At 44.4% G+C, this 20,821-nt stretch overlaps 1 protein-coding gene across 1 annotated transcript in view; it reads right to left on the bottom strand.

Moving 5' to 3' along the window:
- Window positions 1-18,253, bottom strand: part of pkd1l1 (polycystin 1 like 1, transient receptor potential channel interacting) — a 55,339-nt gene extending 37,086 nt beyond the window's left edge. Inside the window, exons 1-18 of the mRNA XM_045702878.1 lie at window positions 18,168-18,253; window positions 17,765-17,946; window positions 16,991-17,152; window positions 16,568-16,905; window positions 16,380-16,466; window positions 15,018-16,221; window positions 9,837-10,029; window positions 9,123-9,478; window positions 8,756-8,980; window positions 8,361-8,480; window positions 8,079-8,247; window positions 7,610-7,849; window positions 7,313-7,445; window positions 6,995-7,198; window positions 6,665-6,846; window positions 6,285-6,488; window positions 765-928; window positions 62-517 (exon numbers count right to left, since the gene is read on the bottom strand). Of these exons, the coding sequence (XP_045558834.1) occupies window positions 62-517; window positions 765-928; window positions 6,285-6,488; window positions 6,665-6,846; window positions 6,995-7,198; window positions 7,313-7,445; window positions 7,610-7,849; window positions 8,079-8,247; window positions 8,361-8,480; window positions 8,756-8,980; window positions 9,123-9,478; window positions 9,837-10,029; window positions 15,018-16,221; window positions 16,380-16,466; window positions 16,568-16,905; window positions 16,991-17,152; window positions 17,765-17,946; window positions 18,168-18,253 (4,705 nt within the window). The remainder of the gene's footprint in view (window positions 1-61; window positions 518-764; window positions 929-6,284; window positions 6,489-6,664; window positions 6,847-6,994; window positions 7,199-7,312; window positions 7,446-7,609; window positions 7,850-8,078; window positions 8,248-8,360; window positions 8,481-8,755; window positions 8,981-9,122; window positions 9,479-9,836; window positions 10,030-15,017; window positions 16,222-16,379; window positions 16,467-16,567; window positions 16,906-16,990; window positions 17,153-17,764; window positions 17,947-18,167) is intronic.
- Between the last annotated feature and the right edge of the window lie 2,568 nt (window positions 18,254-20,821).

Below are 20,821 nucleotides of genomic sequence, written 5' to 3'. Positions count from 1 at the left end.
TATCAAAGAAAAGCAGTCGGCAGAAGATAATATGTTTAATTGTGTGACTCTTAACCCTTACCTGGCTCAGGTGATTCAGGAGTGAAGCTGATTGGAACAGAGATGGGCTCGGGGGAGGAGTTTGGTGAAGGGTTGTTCCCAGCTGTGCTATTGATTCTCTGAAGTTCTACTGACCCCTGTGACCTCTGTTTCCGGGGGCGACCACCAGGTGATGGAGAAGGGAGGGGCAACGGGGGGAAGGGAGGCACGGGGACTGGGTCGGGTGTTGTGGGGGTTGTAGTTTGTATCTCAGTATTGCTGGTCACGTTTGATGACATCAGACCGGTCACCAAGCTGGCTGGGATTGATGTCATATTTGAGGATATCTCTGTGGATGAGGACATCACGCTGGCTGTGGTTGAGGGTGTGTGCGGGGGTGATGATGGAGGGGTGAGAGTCAGGGCTGGAGGCAGGGGAAAGGTAGGGCCACCAATGATGTTGGAGGGAAAACTCAGATCCACACTGTGGCAGAAGGGGACTTGAAAGAGAGGACACAGAGGTTAACATACACACACTATAACACCCCACTCTTCACTCTAAACACAGTATTACACACAGATACACTCTACTGTATAAGAGTAGTGTAGGGCCTGTGTCTCTCCCATTCATTTGGAATTCAGGCCTTTAGAGTTCTTATTATACACTTAGCTGGATCTACACATCAGAAGGACTGGTCTACGGACCTATCCTGCTGTAGTCTGTATGGTGAGGGATCTATATCTTACCGTCTGTGTCCACCTTACTGGAGGAGTTGACCAGGTAGAGAGTCCAGGTGTAGCTGATGGTTCTGGGGGAGGGGCCACAGCTATCACACACTGCTCTGACTGAGAACGACTGGTCCCAGTTCACTGCGTCCCCCTGGCACTGGTAACAATACACTGACACTCTCCTATAGAGAGAGAGACAGAGAGAGAGACAGAGAGAGAGACAGAGTGAGAGAGAAATAGAGAGAAATAGAGAGCGAGACAGAGAGCGAGACAGACAGAGCGACAGAGAGAGACAGAGATAGATAGCGAGAAATAGAGATAGAGAGCGAAAGAAAGAGAAAGCGAGAGAGAGAGACAAAGAGATAGAGACAGGGATAGAGACAGAGAGAGATAGAGACAGAGAGAGAGAGATTATTACTATAATTTTATTGTATTGATTACACACACACTTTTATTGATTTATTTAGTTTAGTTTTCATTATTCACACACACACGTTTGGATTGTCCTGTTCTATATTTGTGTGTGTATTCATTTCCTATGTACTTTATTCTCACCAAATGATATATAGATATATACTTATATGAAATTAGATAATTAACTATTAGTTCTTGGAATATCCGGGGCTTGTACTCCTCTACCTTAGGTCTTAAGACTACAAACCCATATTTTCTTAACACCAAAGGTCAAGACATATTAATAGTTCTAGAAACATGGTGTCGTGGTGATATAGATACTCAATGTCCTTCAGGCTATCATTAAAACATAAAACAGGGCAGGGACTCACTGAACCAGATCAAAAAGGGTAACACCCACATTTGGTTAAAACTCAACAAAGGCACAATGATTTATATATAGATGCGGTGTATGCTTCTCCCTCAGATTCATCTCACTATGATGATCAGTTTTATGATCATCTCCAAAGAGAGACCAACCAGTTTCAACCTGAGGGAAATGTGTTTTTCTGTGGGGTTTTTAATGCTAGAACAGGCTCTGAACCTGAATGTGTAGACCCTGAGGGTAATAGACATATATTTGGACATCCCTCCTTATACCCAAGTCCCATTAGTAGTAATAGAAATAGCCCTGATCAGGAAGTGAACAAAAATGGAAAGGAGCCTTAGGCCTGTATTTTCTTAATGGCAGGATTAGAGGGGATTCTTTGGTTCACCTACTGCTCAGGTCTTGGTACCAGTGTTGTTGAATTGGACCCTTCCTCCATTAGTGCATTCACTGTCAGACCAAAAACACCACTGTCAGACCACTGCCAGATGAATGTATTTTTTAAAAGACTTCTCTACCCAAAGACCACACAAAATCTAAATAAAACGTACAGATGGGCCCTTGAGAGCGCAACACACTTCAACACAGCATTGCACAGCCCAGAAATTACAACCTGTATCAACAACTTCCTTTCAAGTACATTCAGCCCAAACATCCCTGACATACGGAAAATATACAGACCCCTTTAATTTTTTCACACTTTGATACGTTACACTCTTATTCTAAAATTGATTAAATAAAAAATCCTCAGCCATCTACACACAATACCCCATAATGACAAAGTGAAAACAGGTTTTTAGAAATGTTTGCAAATGTATTAAAAATGAAAACACCTTATTTACATAAGTATTCAGACCCTTTGCTATGAGACTCGAAATTGAGCTCAGGTGCATCCTGTTTCCATTGATCATCCTTGAGCTGTTTCTACAACTTGATTGAAGTCCACCTGTGGTATATTCTATTGATTGGACATGATTTGGAAAGGCTATATAAGGTCCTACAGTTGACAGTGCATGTCAGAGCAAAAACTAAGCCATGACGTCGAAGGAATTGTCCGTGGAGCTCCGAGACAGGATTGTGTCGAGGCACAGATCTGGGGAAGGGTACCAAAAAATGTCTGCAGCATTGAAGGTCCCCAAGAACACAGTGGCCTCCATCATTCTTTAATGTAAGAAGTTTGGTACCACCAAGACTCTTCCTAGAGCTGGCCGCCCGGAAAAACTGAGCAGTCAGGGAGAAGGGCCTTTCTCAGGGAGGTGACCAAGAACCCGATGGTCACTCTGACAAAGCTCCAGAGTTCCTCAGTGGAGATGGGAGAACTTTCCAGAAGGAGAACCATCTCTGCAGCAATCCACCAATCAGGCCTTTATGTTAGAGTGGCCAGACGAAAGCCACTCCTCAGTAAAAGGTACACGACAGCCCGCTTGGAGTTTGTCAAAAGGCACCTAAAGGACTCTTAGATCATGAGAAACTGGCAACACGTGGAAAGATCATTTTGAAAGTCTCTATGGAATGATACCATCAGAAGACCTTACTTTAAAGCCAAAAAATAGGCAAGAAAAACTCAGGACCCTAGATCACACAATTATAAAAAACCAGAACCCAATTAACTAACAAATGACACAGGCTGAACTTTGGAAGAAAATACAAATCCTTAAACCTGGAAATGCATGTGGCCCTGACAGCATCAGGAATGAAATGCTTAAACACAGTACTTCTGAGCTGCAGGATGCCTTATTAAAACTATTCAGCCTGGTTTTGGAGAGTGGCTGCTTCCATGATATTTGGAACCAGGGGCTCATAACCCCCATGTATAAAAAAAGGTAACAAATTAAACCCTAATAGTTATAGGGGAATGTGTGTCACTAGTAACATGGGGAAACTGTTTTGCTGTATTGTCAATGGCAGAATACAGACCTTCCTAAGACAACATAACGCTCTCAGCAACAAAACGAATTGGCATTTCTATCCAAACACAGAATAACAGACCAAATACACACAATACACACAGTAATAAACCAGCTTGTTCATCAGGAAAAAGTAGAGGAAAAGTATTTGAAAGTTTTGTTGATTTTAAGAATGCTTTTGATTCCATATGGCATGATGGATTATATTACGAAAGCCTCCAAAGCGGCGTTGGGGATAAATTATACGACATCATCAAATCTATTTATTTGAACAACACATGTAGTATTAAACGGAACAATAAAATAACATCGTTTTTTGCACTAGGGGGAGGGGTGAGAATGTGTGTATTTTAAGTCCAACCATGTTCAACGTCTACATCAACAAACTAGCAATGTTGTTGGACCAATCTGCAGCCCCTGGACACCGTCAAAGATGAAGAGGTCAGATTCCTGCTCAACGCAGATGACTTTGTCCTACTGTCACCAACAGATCAAGGTCTACAGGAACAACTTAACATTCTTTAGGAATACAGCATCAACTGGACAATCAACATTCAGAAAACCAGTCCTGATTTTCCAGAAAAAGACCAGGAATCAGAGCAGCGGACACTCCTCCAAATGAAGAAATACCATGGTTGAACATGCCCAACGGTACAACTACCTGGGACAAAAAAATCACTGCCTCCAGTGGATTTGGTGAAAATTCCTGCCAAGCATTTTTTGGGGAGAAAAACCCAATAGAAAATCTACATACAGAATTCTGCAGGATTATCCTAAATATCCTAAAGAAAGTACCAAATAATGCATGCAGAGCGGAACTTTGAAGATTCCCTTTAATTGTAAATCTGTAGAAAAGGACACTAACATTCTTACACCATTTGAAATGAAGCCCCAAAACATCCTTACAATTCAAAGCACTTGAAACCCAAGAGCTGAACCCTGAAGAGAGTTCCCTATGTCATCTGTTAAAAGCACTAAACCACCCTATTATCCAAACACAGAGGGAAATCAATCAAGTTGCTACAGAAATGTCACGCCCTGACCTGAGAGAGCCTTTTTATGTCTCTATTTAGGTTTGGTCAGGGTGTGATTTGGGTTGGCATTCTATGTCCTTTTTTCTATTTCTTTGTTTTGGCCTGGTATGACTCTCAATCAGGGACAGCTGTACATCATTGTCACTGATTGGGAGTCATACTTAGGCAGCCTGTTTTTCCTTTGGGTTTTGTGGGTAGATATTTTTCTGTTTAGTCATTTGTTACCTGACAGAACTGTTTGGCTGTTGTCTTTTGTTTAATTGTAAAGTGTTCTCGTTTTCCATTAAATTACAAAGATGAGCACTAACCACACTGCGCCTTGGTCTACTCCATTCAACAGCCGTTACAAGAAATGAAAACCTCCTATTTGAAAAATTGGTACAGACTAAACTAAATTGATATTTGGCCCTCAAAACAGAATACAAATTTGCAGAATATCTGTACTCTGTCAGAGATCCAAAACAGAGACAGATCCTGACCAAGTACAGGCCTAGCGACTACCAATTGGCTATAGAAAAAGGGAATCACAAAAAGACATGGCTACCTCAAAGGGGAGTGTCTATGTGGTCACTGCACGACAGGGGAGGTAGAGACAGAGATGCACTTTTTCCTCTACTGTGAGAAATACTCCCAAATAAGATCATATTTTTTAAGAAAATATCTCAATCAATTCCCATCTTCTGTGCATTTACTAATGACATAAAACTTGGAATTATTCTGGGTGAGGGAGAAACCACAAATATTTCTGCCAGATATGTATATGATTGCCATAGAGAGACCTTTTTTTAACTAGACAAGTCAGTTAAGAACAAATTGTTATATACAATGACGGCCTACCCTGGCCAAACCCTAACGACACTGGGCCAATTGTGCGCCACCCTATGGGACTCCCAATCACAGCCGGTTGTGATAAGCCTGGAATCGAACCAGGGTCTGTAGTGACGCCTCTAGCACTGAGAAGCAGTGCCTTAGACCTCTGCGCCACTCGCTGAAGTATTTACATTGTATATAACTTACTGGTAATACATAGTGGAACCACCATCATGTACATGTTGTTGTTTATTTATTAGACATTCTTCATTTTTATTTTTATAATCTTATTTTTATTTCATTACATTCATCGGTCGAAGATTACACAATACAACAGCAGTAGTGTTGTACCTGTATACATGATTATATGTACTATTATTATTATTACTACTGAAATTAACTGTATATTTCATTATCCTTATTGCATTGTACTTATTGTATTTACTGAAATGCTGTACACTATACTGCTTTGGAAATATCTACAAATTGTATTTCATGCCAATAAAGCAATCTGAATTTGAATTTGAATTAGAGAGACAGAGAGAGATAGAGAGAGAGAGGACAGAGAGAGAGAGAATACAGAGTGAGAGAGAGAGAGAGAGAGACAGAGAGAGAAAAGAGAGGAGAGAGAGAGAGACAGAGAGAGAAGACAGAGAGAGAGAGAGAGAGAGAAAAGAGAGAAAAGAGAGAGGAGAGCGAGAGAAAGAGAGAGACAGAGAGAGAGAGAGAAGAGAAGAGAGAAAGACAGAGAGAGGAGAGAGAGAGATGGATTATCAGTGTGTATCAGTCAAATCAATAAATTTATGAGATACATGAAGTTCTTTCATTGCTAAACAGTAAAACAGATATGTATGAAAACACCCTCAAATAAAAGCTGACATTCTGTACCGCCACCTCATGAAAAACATTATATCTCAAATCTAAAATGCTAGCTAAATACTTCACTGTCCAAATACATATGGAGGGGAGTGTACAAAAAGTAAATGAACATCAAAGTGATCCCCACCTGAGCAGGCTGGGTGTGACCGTGATGAAGGTGTCAGCTGTAGATGAGCGTTCTCCACTCTGGACCGTGAGCGTGAACCTGAACTGGTCAAAGTCCCGTTTCAGGAACCCCACTGGAAACACGATCACAGAGAAGGAGGTGGGCACATATTGATCGAAACAGGAGCTGTCGATGGCACTGACTGGCTTACAGGTCCAGCTATAGCTGTAAGGGGGAGGGATTTAGTAACATTAGAATGGCTCCATTTCATTAAATGGCCAATCCCAAAACAAGCTCTAAGAGCAGTAGGGCTGGCCAACCTTTCTCCTGGAGAACTGGTGTGTATGTAGGCTTTTGTAGGCTACTGACAGACTGACAGCCAGTGTTACTGCTGTAGCTACCTGAGGTGGTTCATGGGGTAGTCGGGGTCATAGGAGAGTTGTCCGTTGAGGGAGATAACGCTGCTGTTTCTGCTGCTGAGGAACACGTTGGTGCCTCCATGGATGAAGGAGACCAGAGGACTGGGCACCACCTCCACACATACACTGTAGTTACTGTACACCACACTGCCCACGATCTGGACCTACACACAACCACAGGACAACGTTATGATAACATCATTATAAAAACGATACTATTTTGCCAGGTTTTCAATGAAAAGTGCTAGCAACATACATATTGACAACATATAGTATTACAGAATGTGTGTATTCTGTTTTGATTCCACTCACCCTAGCTATAGCGGTGTAGATACCATAGTGTAGGAAGTGGCTGGGTAGGGTGATGCTCTGTCTGTCTGTGTCAACAGGAGGTAGAGGTACAGGCAGGCCTGTAGATGTATATAGAGACCAGTTGTACTCCAGACCCTGGAACACATCACACTGGACCTCTGCCTCATACGTCACCCCCAGACCCACTGGCTCATACCTCCGTACCTGGAGAGGAGAGGAGGGGGAATTTGGGGTCAGTCTGAATATGACCCTGTGTCTGTCAGTCCAAATCCTTATGCCAACAGGTCCAAACCTTCAGTCTCTCAGTAACACTCTTACCTGTATCTTGAGCGGTCCCATGTTTTTAACAGCTGGAGGTTTACAGGGGCGGTCGACCACAAACATCTGTGCAGTCAGGGAGGCAGAGCTGACCAGGTTAGACACGGTCACCTCAACCGTGAACTCTCCTGTCCTGCATGGGGAACAGTCACACACTATGCCATGTTATGTCACCATCTGTCACATTCACCAAGACTGCAATCAGTTCACAATCTAGTGCAGGGGCAACACCATTGATTGGGTAGGACAGTTACAGATTGCACCTTTAATAGAAGTTTCTAGAAGGTTCCGTCTGACCTGTGGAACACATGCTGTTCTGTGTTCCCTCCCGTCCTGGAGGTTCCGTCTCCAAAGCTCCAGGAGAAGGAAAGGTTGGTTCCAGAGTTGACCCTACAGGTGAAGCTGGCGGTGTGCTTCAGAACCACAGACGGCTGGAAGAGCAATCTGTTAGGACGCACAGCAATCTGGACCAGGACAGGATGCACCTCGGAGGTGAAGGAGCTCAGCCCGTTGGAGGCTACCACCACCACACTGTACCTGGGAGGACAGGGAGGAGTAGACTAGATTTGTACATCTGACAACTCTATAGGGTGTATTTGTTCTGGAAATATCAAACATGTGTGTGACCATGTGCCTACTGATTATGTGCCTACTGATTATGTGCCTCCTGATTATGTGCCTACTGATTATGTGCCTACTGATTATGTGCCTACTGATTATGACTCATCACTGATTAATTGTGCTCATCGAAGAGATGGGTGAGAACCTGTCAGGTGTGTGGTATGTCTTTTTGAAGGAGCGTGACGTGGTCCGAAGTGGTCGGGAATCTCCAAAGTGCCAGAGGAATTCCACAGGGTCCGGTGCTTCTGTCTGGGCCTGGAATGTTATATCAGTGTTTGTGGCATACGCCTGCTTCTCTGTGTGGATACTCACAGCTGGGAAAGACAAATGACATACAGGAAATAAATATTACATTTCATGAATGAATGATTTCAGAACTTACAGTACCTGTTTCTGACATAGATAGGACGTCATATGTCATACGCACATTGCATCCGGTTCAGCACAGAGACGGGGACACAGTGGCTCACACTCCCCACTTTGTTCTCAGCCAACACACACACCTCAAACGCACCCACAGACAGGAACATGTGGGACACTACAGCACCTGGAGACACACACACACACACACACACACACACACACACACACACACACACAGAGAGAGATAAAGTACACAGAATTATATTCACACACACAGATAAAGCACACAGAATTATATTCACACACACAGATAACGCACACAGAATTATATTCACACAAAATACTATAGATTCCAAACTGATATTGATGAATTGTGATGTTATTCAGTATATTCCATAATCCATTTTGTCTGGTCTGTAAGTATGAGAACCTGTTATCACATCCAGTCCTGGTTTATACCTGCATTGACATAGGTGGTCTGGTCTCCCATACTCCAGGTGTAGGAGACGTTAGTTCCCTGTTCTAACAGAGCCTCAAAGAGAACCACCTGGTTCTTATGGACCACACTTGAGTTGGCAGAGAGTTCTAGACCCGCTGGAACCTTCTCTACATAGAACACATGTTCCGTAGCCATACTTCTGTAGAACTCATTATAGGCCCACACTCTGATCTGGAACACTCCCTCTGGGGATGCAATAAAGATTCAACAGTTTGACAAATATCGACTATTACAGTGTGTCCAAAATGTCTTCATGCCGAATTTCAGGAGAATGTAAGGTATTGTTTTTATTTTTATTTCAATTTGCAAACATAATTACTTGTTTACCTTTAGTGAACTGGTGATAGGTGGATGTTGTCTTTCCCAGCAAATGAGAGACACCGTTCACATATGAAGTTGGCAACCCGTCTCCGAAGTCAAAAAGAAAATGGCCGCTGTGGGAGAAGGAGTGTCCTCTGAACAGGAGGAGGGATGTGGCGTAGGTCCCAACAGCTTGCAGGTGGAGCGCCGCCCAATCCAACCCAAATGGGTACTGGACCTGAACGTGACCCACGGGGCCATGAACCCTGACCTCTAGGTGTCGGCTGACTGAGGTGTGGCCCAGGGGACAGTAGGTTGTCACGGTAATGTTATACATCCCTGGAACGACTGCCTGGTGATGAAGGGAGCTCACACTGGTGTTCCTGGGACAGAGAGAGAGATGGAAGGAGGGATGAATAGATTGAGGGAGTGGGGTGGAGTGAGAGAGAGAGAGAGAGAGAGAGAGAGACAGACAGACAGACAGACAGACAGACAGACAGACAGACAGACAGACAGACAGACAGACAGACAGACAGACAGACAGACAGACAGACAGACAGACAGACAGACAGACAGACAGACAGACAGACAGACAGACAGACAGACAGACAGACAGAAAAGGGAAAACATAAAACCAAAAAAGAGAAAGAGAAACAGTAGGGCGAAAAACAAGGTTAGAAAAAAGTACTTTCTGTGACAGTAAATACTGTGACAGTAAATATCTTCAGGGGATGGACTTACCTGTCTGTGTGACTGTGAGTGGTGAGTTCTGGGAGAGACACCTGCCACTCAAACACCAAGGCCCCGCCTCTGACCACGATCGCTGTTGCTTTGATGAAGTCAGCTAATCGGATCACGGCAGATGTGGCCAACACCAAGAGGACGTCACCAATTGGCTCCTCCGTGGTTACCTCGTGTGCTAATATCAAAACTGCTGATTTAGAGGAAGTAAAAGTCAGCTAGAGGGTAGTTACTAGATGACCATGCTATAGAGGACAGGGTAGTTACTAGATGACCATGCTATAGAGGACAGGGTAGTTACTAGATGACCATGCTATAGAGGACAGGGTAGTTACTAGATGACCATGCTATAGAGGACAGGGTAGTTACTAGATGACCATGCTATAGAGGACAGGGTAGTTACTAGATGACCATGCTATAGAGGACAGGGTAGTTACTAGATGACCATGCTATAGAGGACAGGGTAGTTACTAGATGACCATGCTATAGAGGACAGGGTAGTTACTAGATGACCATGCTATAGAGGACAGGGTAGTTACTAGATGACCATGCTATAGAGGACAGGGTAGTTACTAGATGACCATGCTATAGAGGACAGGGTAGTTACTAGATGACCATGCTAGAGAGGACAGGGTAGTTACTAGATGACCATGCTATAGAGGACAGGGTAGTTACTAGATGACCATGCTATAGAGGACAGGGTAGTTACTAGATGACCATGCTATAGAGGACAGGGTAGTTACTAGATGACCATGCTATAGAGGACAGGGTAGTTACTAGATGACCATGCTAGAGAGGACAGGGTAGTTACTAGACGACCATGCTATAGAGGACAGGGTAGTTACTAGATGACCATGCTATAGAGGACAGGGTAGTTACTAGATGACCATGCTATAGAGGACAGGGTAGTTACTAGATGACCATGCTATAGAGGACAGGGTAGTTACTAGATGACCATGCTATAGAGGACAGGGTAGTTACTAGATGACCATGCTATAGAGGACAGGGTAGTTACTAGATGACCATGCTATAGAGGACAGGGTAGTTACTAGATGACCATGCTATAGAGGACAGGGTAGTTACTAGATGACCATGCTATAGAGGACAGGGTAGTTACTAGATGACCATGCTATAGAGGACAGGGTAGTTACTAGATGACCATGCTATAGAGGACAGGGTAGTTACTAGATGACCATGCTATAGAGGACAGGGTAGTTACTAGATGACCATGCTATAGAGGACAGGGTAGTTACTAGATGACCATGCTATAGAGGACAGGGTAGTTACTAGATGACCATGCTATAGAGGACAGGGTAGTTACTAGATGACCATGCTATAGAGGACAGGGTAGTTACTAGATGACCATGCTATAGAGGACAGGGTAGTTACTAGATGACCATGCTATAGAGGACAGGGTAGTTACTAGATGACCATGCTATAGAGGACAGGGTAGTTACTAGATGACCATGCTATAGAGGACAGGGTAGTTACTAGATGACCATGCTATAGAGGACAGGGTAGTTACTAGATGACCATGCTATAGAGGACAGGGTAGTTACTAGATGACCATGCTATAGAGGACAGGGTAGTTACTAGATGACCATGCTATAGAGGACAGGGTAGTTACTAGATGACCATGCTATAGAGGACAGGGTAGTTACTAGATGACCATGCTATAGAGGACAGGGTAGTTACTAGATGACCATGCTATAGAGGACAGGGTAGTTACTAGATGACCATGCTATAGAGGACAGGGTAGTTACTAGATGACCATGCTATAGAGGACAGGGTAGTTACTAGATGACCATGCTATAGAGGACAGGGTAGTTACTAGATGACCATGCTATAGAGGACAGGGTAGTTACTAGATGACCATGCTATAGAGGACAGGGTAGTTACTAGATGACCATGCTATAGAGGACAGGGTAGTTACTAGATGACCATGCTATAGAGGACAGGGTAGTTACTAGATGACCATGCTATAGAGGACAGGGTAGTTACTAGATGACCATGCTATAGAGGACAGGGTAGTTACTAGATGACCATGCTATAGAGGACAGGGTAGTTACTAGATGACCATGCTATAGAGGACAGGGTAGTTACTAGATGACCATGCTATAGAGGACAGGGTAGTTACTAGATGACCATGCTATAGAGGACAGGGTAGTTACTAGATGACCATGCTATAGAGGACAGGGTAGTTACTAGATGACCATGCTATAGAGGACAGGGTAGTTACTAGATGACCATGCTATAGAGGACAGGGTAGTTACTAGATGACCATGCTATAGAGGACAGGGTAGTTACTAGATGACCATGCTATAGAGGACAGGGTAGTTACTAGATGACCATGCTATAGAGGACAGGGTAGTTACTAGATGACCATGTTAGAGAGGACAGGGTAGTTACTAGATGACCATGCTATAGAGGACAGGGTAGTTACTAGATGACCATGCTATAGAGGACAGGGTAGTTACTAGATGACCATGCTATAGAGGACAGGGTAGTTACTAGATGACCATGCTATAGAGGACAGGGTAGTTACTAGATGACCATGCTATAGAGGACAGGGTAGTTACTAGATGACCATGCTATAGAGGACAGGGTAGTTACTAGATGACCATGCTATAGAGGACAGGGTAGTTACTAGATGACCATGCTATAGAGGACAGGGTAGTTACTAGATGACCATGCTATAGAGGACAGGGTAGTTACTAGATGACCATGCTATAGAGGACAGGGTAGTTACTAGATGACCATGCTATAGAGGACAGGGTAGTTACTAGATGACCATGCTATAGAGGACAGGGTAGTTACTAGATGACCATGCTATAGAGGACAGGGTAGTTACTAGATGACCATGCTATAGAGGACAGGGTAGTTACTAGATGACCATGCTATAGAGGACAGGGTAGTTACTAGATGACCATGCTATAGAGGACAGGGTAGTTACTAGATGACCATGCTATAGAGGACAGGGTAGTTACTAGATGACCATGCTATAGAGGACAGGGTAGTTACTAGATGACCATGCTATAGAGGACAGGGTAGTTACTAGATGACCATGCTATAGAGGACAGGGTAGTTACTAGATGACCATGCTATAGAGGACAGGGTAGTTACTAGATGACCATGCTATAGAGGACAGGGTAGTTACTAGATGACCATGCTATAGAGGACAGGGTAGTTACTAGATGACCATGCTATAGAGGACAGGGTAGTTACTAGATGACCATGCTATAGAGGACAGGGTAGTTACTAGATGACCATGCTATAGAGGACAGGGTAGTTACTAGATGACCATGCTATAGAGGACAGGGTAGTTACTAGATGACCATGCTATAGAGGACAGGGTAGTTACTAGATGACCATGCTATAGAGGACAGGGTAGTTACTAGATGACCATGCTATAGAGGACAGGGTAGTTACTAGATGACCATGCTATAGAGGACAGGGTAGTTACTAGATGACCATGCTATAGAGGACAGGGTAGTTACTAGATGACCATGCTATAGAGGACAGGGTAGTTACTAGATGACCATGCTATAGAGGACAGGGTAGTTACTAGATGACCATGCTATAGAGGACAGGGTAGTTACTAGATGACCATGCTATAGAGGACAGGGTAGTTACTAGATGACCATGCTATAGAGGACAGGGTAGTTACTAGATGACCATGCTATAGAGGACAGGGTAGTTACTAGATGACCATGCTATAGAGGACAGGGTAGTTACTAGATGACCATGCTATAGAGGACAGGGTAGTTACTAGATGACCATGCTATAGAGGACAGGGTAGTTACTAGATGACCATGCTATAGAGGACAGGGTAGTTACTAGATGACCATGCTATAGAGGACAGGGTAGTTACTAGATGACCATGCTATAGAGGACAGGGTAGTTACTAGATGACCATGCTATAGAGGACAGGGTAGTTACTAGATGACCATGCTATAGAGGACAGGGTAGTTACTAGATGACCATGCTATAGAGGACAGGGTAGTTACTAGATGACCATGCTATAGAGGACAGGGTAGTTACTAGATGACCATGCTATAGAGGACAGGGTAGTTACTAGATGACCATGCTATAGAGGACAGGGTAGTTACTAGATGACCATGCTATAGAGGACAGGGTAGTTACTAGATGACCATGCTATAGAGGACAGGGTAGTTACTAGATGACCATGCTATAGAGGACAGGGTAGTTACTAGATGACCATGCTATAGAGGACAGGGTAGTTACTAGATGACCATGCTATAGAGGACAGGGTAGTTACTAGATGACCATGCTATAGAGGACAGGGTAGTTACTAGATGACCATGCTATAGAGGACAGGGTAGTTACTAGATGACCATGCTATAGAGGACAGGGTAGTTACTAGATGACCATGCTATAGAGGACAGGGTAGTTACTAGATGACCATGCTATAGAGGACAGGGTAGTTACTAGATGACCATGCTATAGAGGACAGGGTAGTTACTAGATGACCATGCTATAGAGGACAGGGTAGTTACTAGATGACCATGCTATAGAGGACAGGGTAGTTACTAGATGACCATGCTATAGAGGACAGGGTAGTAAAAAGCCCCTGGCTTCCGTCCCTTCTAGTTTCTTCATGTAGTGAGAAGGAGCGAGGATCAGATTATCAGACTGTGCTTGAGAGGAATTCCACTAAAGCCTTATTACAAATCTGATGTTGAAGTACAGGTTTAGTTGGACAGCAATCAAGAATGCAGGAATTATTGGAGGGGGAAAGCCAGGTAAGGAACTTTTTAATGTTACTCTGCCCCAGTCTTGGCAGTTTCTAATGTTACTCTGCCCCAGTCTTGGCAGTTTCTAATGTTACTCTGCCCCAGTCTTGGCAGTTTCTAATGTTACTCTGCCCCAGTCTTGGCAGTTTCTAATGTTACTCTGCCCCAGTCTTGGCAGTTTCTAATGTTACTCTGCCCCAGTCTTGGCAGTTTCTAATGTTACTCTGCCCCAGTCTTGGCAGTTTCTAATGTTACTCTGCCCCAGTCTTGGCAGTTTCTAATGTTACTCTGCCCAAGTGTCCTTCTGTTCAGGCACACCATCTTAAAACAGTTGAAAAAACAGTTGAAAAGCTTTAAACATTCACACAAACATAGACATATTATGGTGAATCAGAGTAAAGTACTTGAGAATTACATTTTTCCTTACCATTTACCTTGGTACTGAGGGCTAGGCTCGGCCCAGTGACCGGTGGTAGAGTTATATCCATGGTGACCGTGTGTGACCACTTCCTGACCAGCTGAACACACACGTTCACGGACCTGTTCTCAGAGGAGACTAGGTTCTCAGCTCTGACCTCAACCTCAGTGGTCCCAGTACAGTCAAACAACAAACCCACGGACACCTCCTCCCCTGCTGTGTAGTTGTTGTTCTGGTACAGAACGGATGTGTTCGTTAACACCACCACAGACATGTTCGACCCTGTTGTGATGGTGAACAACGCTGCGGTCGGACAGTCGACCGTGACCACTCTTGGAACATTCAACAACAATTCGCCGACTGGATCTTGGACCAGGAAGTGTGTGTGGAAGCCAACCCAGCTGATTGGGTTGAAGGCTTTGACCGTGACCAGATAGGTCCCTGCGATCGAGAATGTCATGGTCACGGTCCAGGCCTCCGTGATCCTGTTGAACACAGTGGTGTTGCCCCTAGCAACTGTCCAAAGCACCTTAGAACCCATACAGTCAGCCTGGCTGGTGACCGTGAGGTTGAGTTCTGACCGTGACTGAACCACAGAGCTCCACGTTCCAGCTGGCCAGAGGGTGCGTATGCGGTCGTACACCACCAGGGGACAAGGGAGACAGGCGGAGAGTAGCGGCACAGCAGGATCAGAGAGGGAGAAGACTGTGGCTGAGAGGGTATACTGTCCCACGGTGGAGGGGAGGGGGTAGTGCAGGTGGAACTGGAGGTGGCAGCTGGTCTGGCCATAGGAGGAGCGGAGGTGCAGGGGGCTGGAGGGCTGGGGGTAGGAGGACAGGGAGAGGGTGTGGGTGAATCGGAGGGGCACGGTGTGATCGTCATTGTCATGACCGTGGGTTTGGTTGTGGTTGAGTTCAAGTGCTAGGGTAAAGTTGTAGGTTTGGTTTTGATTGAGGTTGTGATCTTCTGTTTGGTCATGGTTTTGATTGTTTTCATGGTCAGCATCGTCATGGTTGAAGGTTTGGTTGAGGTTGTGGACATGGTCTTGGTTGACGCTGTGTTTTCCCTGGTAGGTCAGTGTGAGGTTGAGCAGTAGGCTCTGTCTCTGCGTGGTGTAGAGCTGCAGGTCCACAGAAATGTTCTGACCAGCAGCCAGATGGTACCCAGACCGACTCTCCAGAGTCAAATCACACACAACCCGCCTCACCACCGCCTGTACACAGAGAAAGAGCACCCCTATTACAAGTGGAGTCTGAAGAAATCAGGTAGAGCTATCAAACTGAATGTGTTACTCATTCCACCTGTAAAATGTTAACAGACTGTTTATAAGTTAGTGCTTCACTGAAAGTAACATAGTGGCAGACTACTCACAATATGGATGGTTTTCTCAGTCCAGCCATATATATTGGAAGCATTGACCTTGACAGTGTGAATCCCCTCAGTTTTAAACAGTTGGTTCTGAAAATATAGAATAGTCCAATTGTCATGATATCATAACAGTGAACGAAAAGTTTTGACCCCTAGAAAAGCCCAAGTCAGATGTGGTGTAAATCTCTCACCACAGTGCTGCTCAGACAATCAGAATCAGGAAGGCAGTCTATCTTTACATCCCTCCTCTTCCCCTCCTCTTCCTCTTCCTTTTCAGCATCACTGAAGAATCTCCAGTGGAACTGCAGCCTGATTCCAGCTCCTACATATGCCTGGAGGGTGAGGATATCACCCAGGTAGGCCTTCTCCAGAGCCTGGGATAGTGTGTCCTGGGCTGGGTAGGGCAGGCAGTAGGGGGTACCCCCTTGCCCCTGGACCAGGCTGACCTCCAACCCCTCTGGAGAGGGACGCAAGACGGAGAGATAGAGGGAGGAGAAGAGCTGGGAGAGGAGGTTGGAGACTGAGATCTCTAGAGAGGGAGAGTGGAGAATGTGAGATGTAACATTTCTTATTCCCATGAATAAAAAATAAAACATCTATTTGTTTTGACATACTAATTTGGTATGTTCCAGGGTTTTCCAGCATCCAATCAGAGGAGAAGGTGAAGAAGCCATCGTCCTGGACGATGACGGTGTGTGAACTTTGATCTTTGTGGCCCTTCCCACTGAATTGAACGTCCACAGACGATAGGTTCTCTCCTTCCAGGCCATATATCCCTGACAACCACACAACGGTCCAATCATAACCAACAAACAACACATCAACTAATCAGTCAATTATGAGGTTATTCATATGTAATTACCATTTTACACTGTAACTTCTATAAAACCAGGTAATGTGGATTGATAAATAGTGGATTGATAAATAGTGGATTGATGAATAGTGGATTGATAAATAGTGGATTGATGAATAGTGGATTGATGAATAGTGGATTGATGAATAGTGGATTGATAAATAGTGGATTGATGAATAGTGGTTTGATGAATAGTGGATTGATGAATAGTGATTTGATAAATAGTGGATTGATGAATAGTGGATTGATGAATAGTGGATTGATAAATAGTGGATTGATGAATAGTGGATTGATGAATAGTGGATTGATAAATAGTGGATTGATGAATAGTGGATTGATGAATAGTGGATTGATGAATAGTGATTTGATAAATAGTGGATGGATGAATAGTGGATTGATGAATAGTGGATTGATGAATAGTGGATTGATAAATAGTGGATTGATGAATAGTGGATTGATGAATAGTGGATTGATGAATAGTGGATTGATGAATAGTGGGTTGATAAATAGTGGATTGATAAAAAGCTTAACTAACCTATTGGCTGAGTGGGAGGAGCCGCCAGGTATCCAGAAACCTCCAAGAGGAAAGGCATCCCAGAGTGCACTGTGTCAGTCAGTACGGCCAGGCTGACATTCCGGATGTAAGGCCCCAGTGTTCTGTATACAGCCAACATGTCCTTCCCATCTCCACACGGCAGACAGACAGAGTCACAACACCTGCAGACAGATAGGGTTTACATACAGTATGTATCAGAGATGTTTGAATTAACATACAGTACCCAGCGGTCTAGTCAATAGTTTTGTATGTAAAAATAGGAGACAATGAATCTAAACTTCTCCTGTGTATATTCAAGTTCCAAGTTTAATTGACATCATGTAATATAAATCTTACTCACTAGGGCTCTCACAATCAAAACTGCATAAAATATATATCTCACCACCCTGTAGAGTTGTTTTGTGGGACTGTATCTGACTCCCCTTTAGTAGAGCTGTCTGGACACTCCCTGGCCACCAGCCCCTCCATCCCATAATAACCACAGTAACACGTCTCCCCCGACAACGCTGCCACATCGTACCTGCAACACACAGGAGGAATCAAATCATCTTCATTACAGGTTTAGTTGTCTGATGACTTTTAAATCTCCCTCTCTCTCTCACTCTCCCTCACTCTCTCTCTCTCTCCCTTTCTCTCTGTCTCTCTCTCTCTCACTCTCCCTCACTCTCTCTCTCTCTCCCTTTCTCTCTGTCTCTCTCTCTCTCACTCTCCCTCACTCTCTCTCTCTCTCCCTTTCTCTCTGTCTCTCTCTCTCTCACTCTCCCTCACTCTCTCTCTCTCTTTCTCTCTGTCTCCCTCTCACTCTCTCTCTCTCCCTTTCTCTCTGTCTCTGTCTCTCTCTCTCTCACTCTCCCTCATTCTCTCTCTCTCCCTTTCTCTCTGTCTCCCTATCTCTCACTCTCCCTCACTCTCTCTCTCTCCCTTTCTCTCTGTCTCTCTCTCTCTCTCACTCTCCCTCACTCTCTCTCTCTCCCTTTCTCTCTGTCTCTCACTCTCCCTCACTCTCTCTCTCTCCCTCTCTGTCCCTCTCTCTCTCACTCTCCCTCACTCTCTCTCCCTTTCTCTCTCTCTCTCACTCTCCCTCATTCTCTCTCTCTCTCACTCTCCCTCATTCTCTCTCTCTCACTCTCCCTCATTCTCTCTCTCTCACTCTCTCTCACTCTCCGTCATTCTCTCTCTCTCCCCTTCTCTCTGTATGTCTCTCTCTCACTCTCCCTTTCTCTCTGTCTCTCTCTCTCTCACTCCCTCTCTAGCTCTCTCTCTCTCTCCCTCTCTCACTCTCCCTCATTCTCTCTCTCCCCTTCTCTCTGTCTCCCTCTCTCTCACTCTCCCTCATTCTCTCTCTCCCCTTCTCTCTGTCTCCCTCTCTCTCTCCCTCATTCTCTCTCTCTCGCCGTCTCTCTCTCTCTCCCTCATTATCTCTCTCTCTCCCCTTCTCTCTGTCTCCCTCTCTCTCTCACTCTCCCTCATTCTCTCTCTCTCTCCCTTTCTCTCTGTCTCCCTCTCTCTCTCACTCTCCCTCATTCTCTCTCTCCCTTTCTCTCTCACTCTCCCTCTCTCTCCCTTTCTCTCTGTCTCCCTCTCTCTCTCACTCTCCCTCATTCTCTCTCTCTCTCTCCCTTTCTCTCTGTCTCCCTCATTCTCTCTCTCTCCCTTTCTCTCTCACTCTCCCTCTCTCTCCCCTTCTCTCTGTCTCCCTCTCTCTATCTGAAGAAGGTCTGTGGTTTAGGAATGTGTAGACATGCCTTACAGGTTATTTGTCTTCCCTTCATACAGGACACCATGCCTGCTTAGTGAAAATGTAACTCAAAAACATCTTACACAGCATTGGTAGAAAGGAGCTGTTTCTATGTATCCACATCAAGGATTCATGTCAAGTGCATCACAAGGTGTTTTTAATTTGTTATGTTTCTATCAAACATTATACAGTTTGTGAATCAACATTTTAAAAAGTACACTTTCTTTTCTGTGGTGATATAAAAGTACAATAACTCCCTCTCTTACCCGCCATCCAGACAGCGCTGTGAGCAGGTGATGGGATGGAGGCCTTGACAATCCGGGGCTTTAGACAGACCACTGGCCGGTCCCGCAGAACTGTTGTTATAACACCCCACAAACCACTGCAACACTGTGTACCAGAATAACAGGCAAGACACAAAAGGTAAGATTGTTTATTTCATCAAATTGGTTTACTTGAAGTGGTTGTGTAGGCTAGTCAATTATATTAAAATGACTTACATAAATGAATGCAATTTAAAACACTTAGGCCTGTAACAACTACACAAATGGTCATTCTTAGACATAAATTGTTTAGAAAAACACCTGGCGTTTTATTGCTAAATAATATCGGTGAATGAATCACTTGTTTCCCGTGTAGTGGCCTGTCGTTTGGATGAATTGCATAGACAACAGTTGGGCTGTTTTTATTGCCTTAAGCCTGATTGTAAAAGCGTTTAAAAATGCCTACCTTTTCCTGAAATGGTTTCAATAGCTCCGTTGACAACACACGCGTAAATGCAGACGATAAACGTTTGTGTGCATAAGAAATGCATTTTCCATGTGTCTGCCTTCGTTCGTGGATCTGCGTCAGATCGGGCGGACTGCCTGCAGTAAAAGAGATGCAGCGAGATGGAGATGAAGGACTGAAGAGTGTAGCTACAAGTTGAAGGTGGGCGTGTTTTCACGCTAATAAGAAATGAGAACAGGTAACAGCTGTAACCCTGAACCCACTGTATGCGGGGTGAGAAACAGAATACACACTGGTGTGAAAAAATGTATGAAAGACTGAAACAAAACGATTTCACTAAGGAAGAGAGAAAGCATCCCTTTGTACGATAATTTACAATTCTCTTAACCGGGAGCAGATTGCAGAGAATGCGCACGTGCAGACACGCACGCACACACACACACGCACAAACACTTTTATAATTAGCATTCCTGCAACTGTCAGTCAACCTTCACACAATCGTCTATAGTCATAATTAGACTACATTGCCCTGCAGTCATTGCAAGTCAATACCTGCCACTACACAGCCT

The sequence above is a fragment of the Salmo salar genome, chromosome ssa19, assembly GCF_905237065.1.
Source record: "Salmo salar chromosome ssa19, Ssal_v3.1, whole genome shotgun sequence".
Lineage (NCBI taxonomy): Eukaryota > Metazoa > Chordata > Actinopteri > Salmoniformes > Salmonidae > Salmo > Salmo salar.
This window is presented reverse-complemented; position numbering and strand designations above follow the sequence as displayed.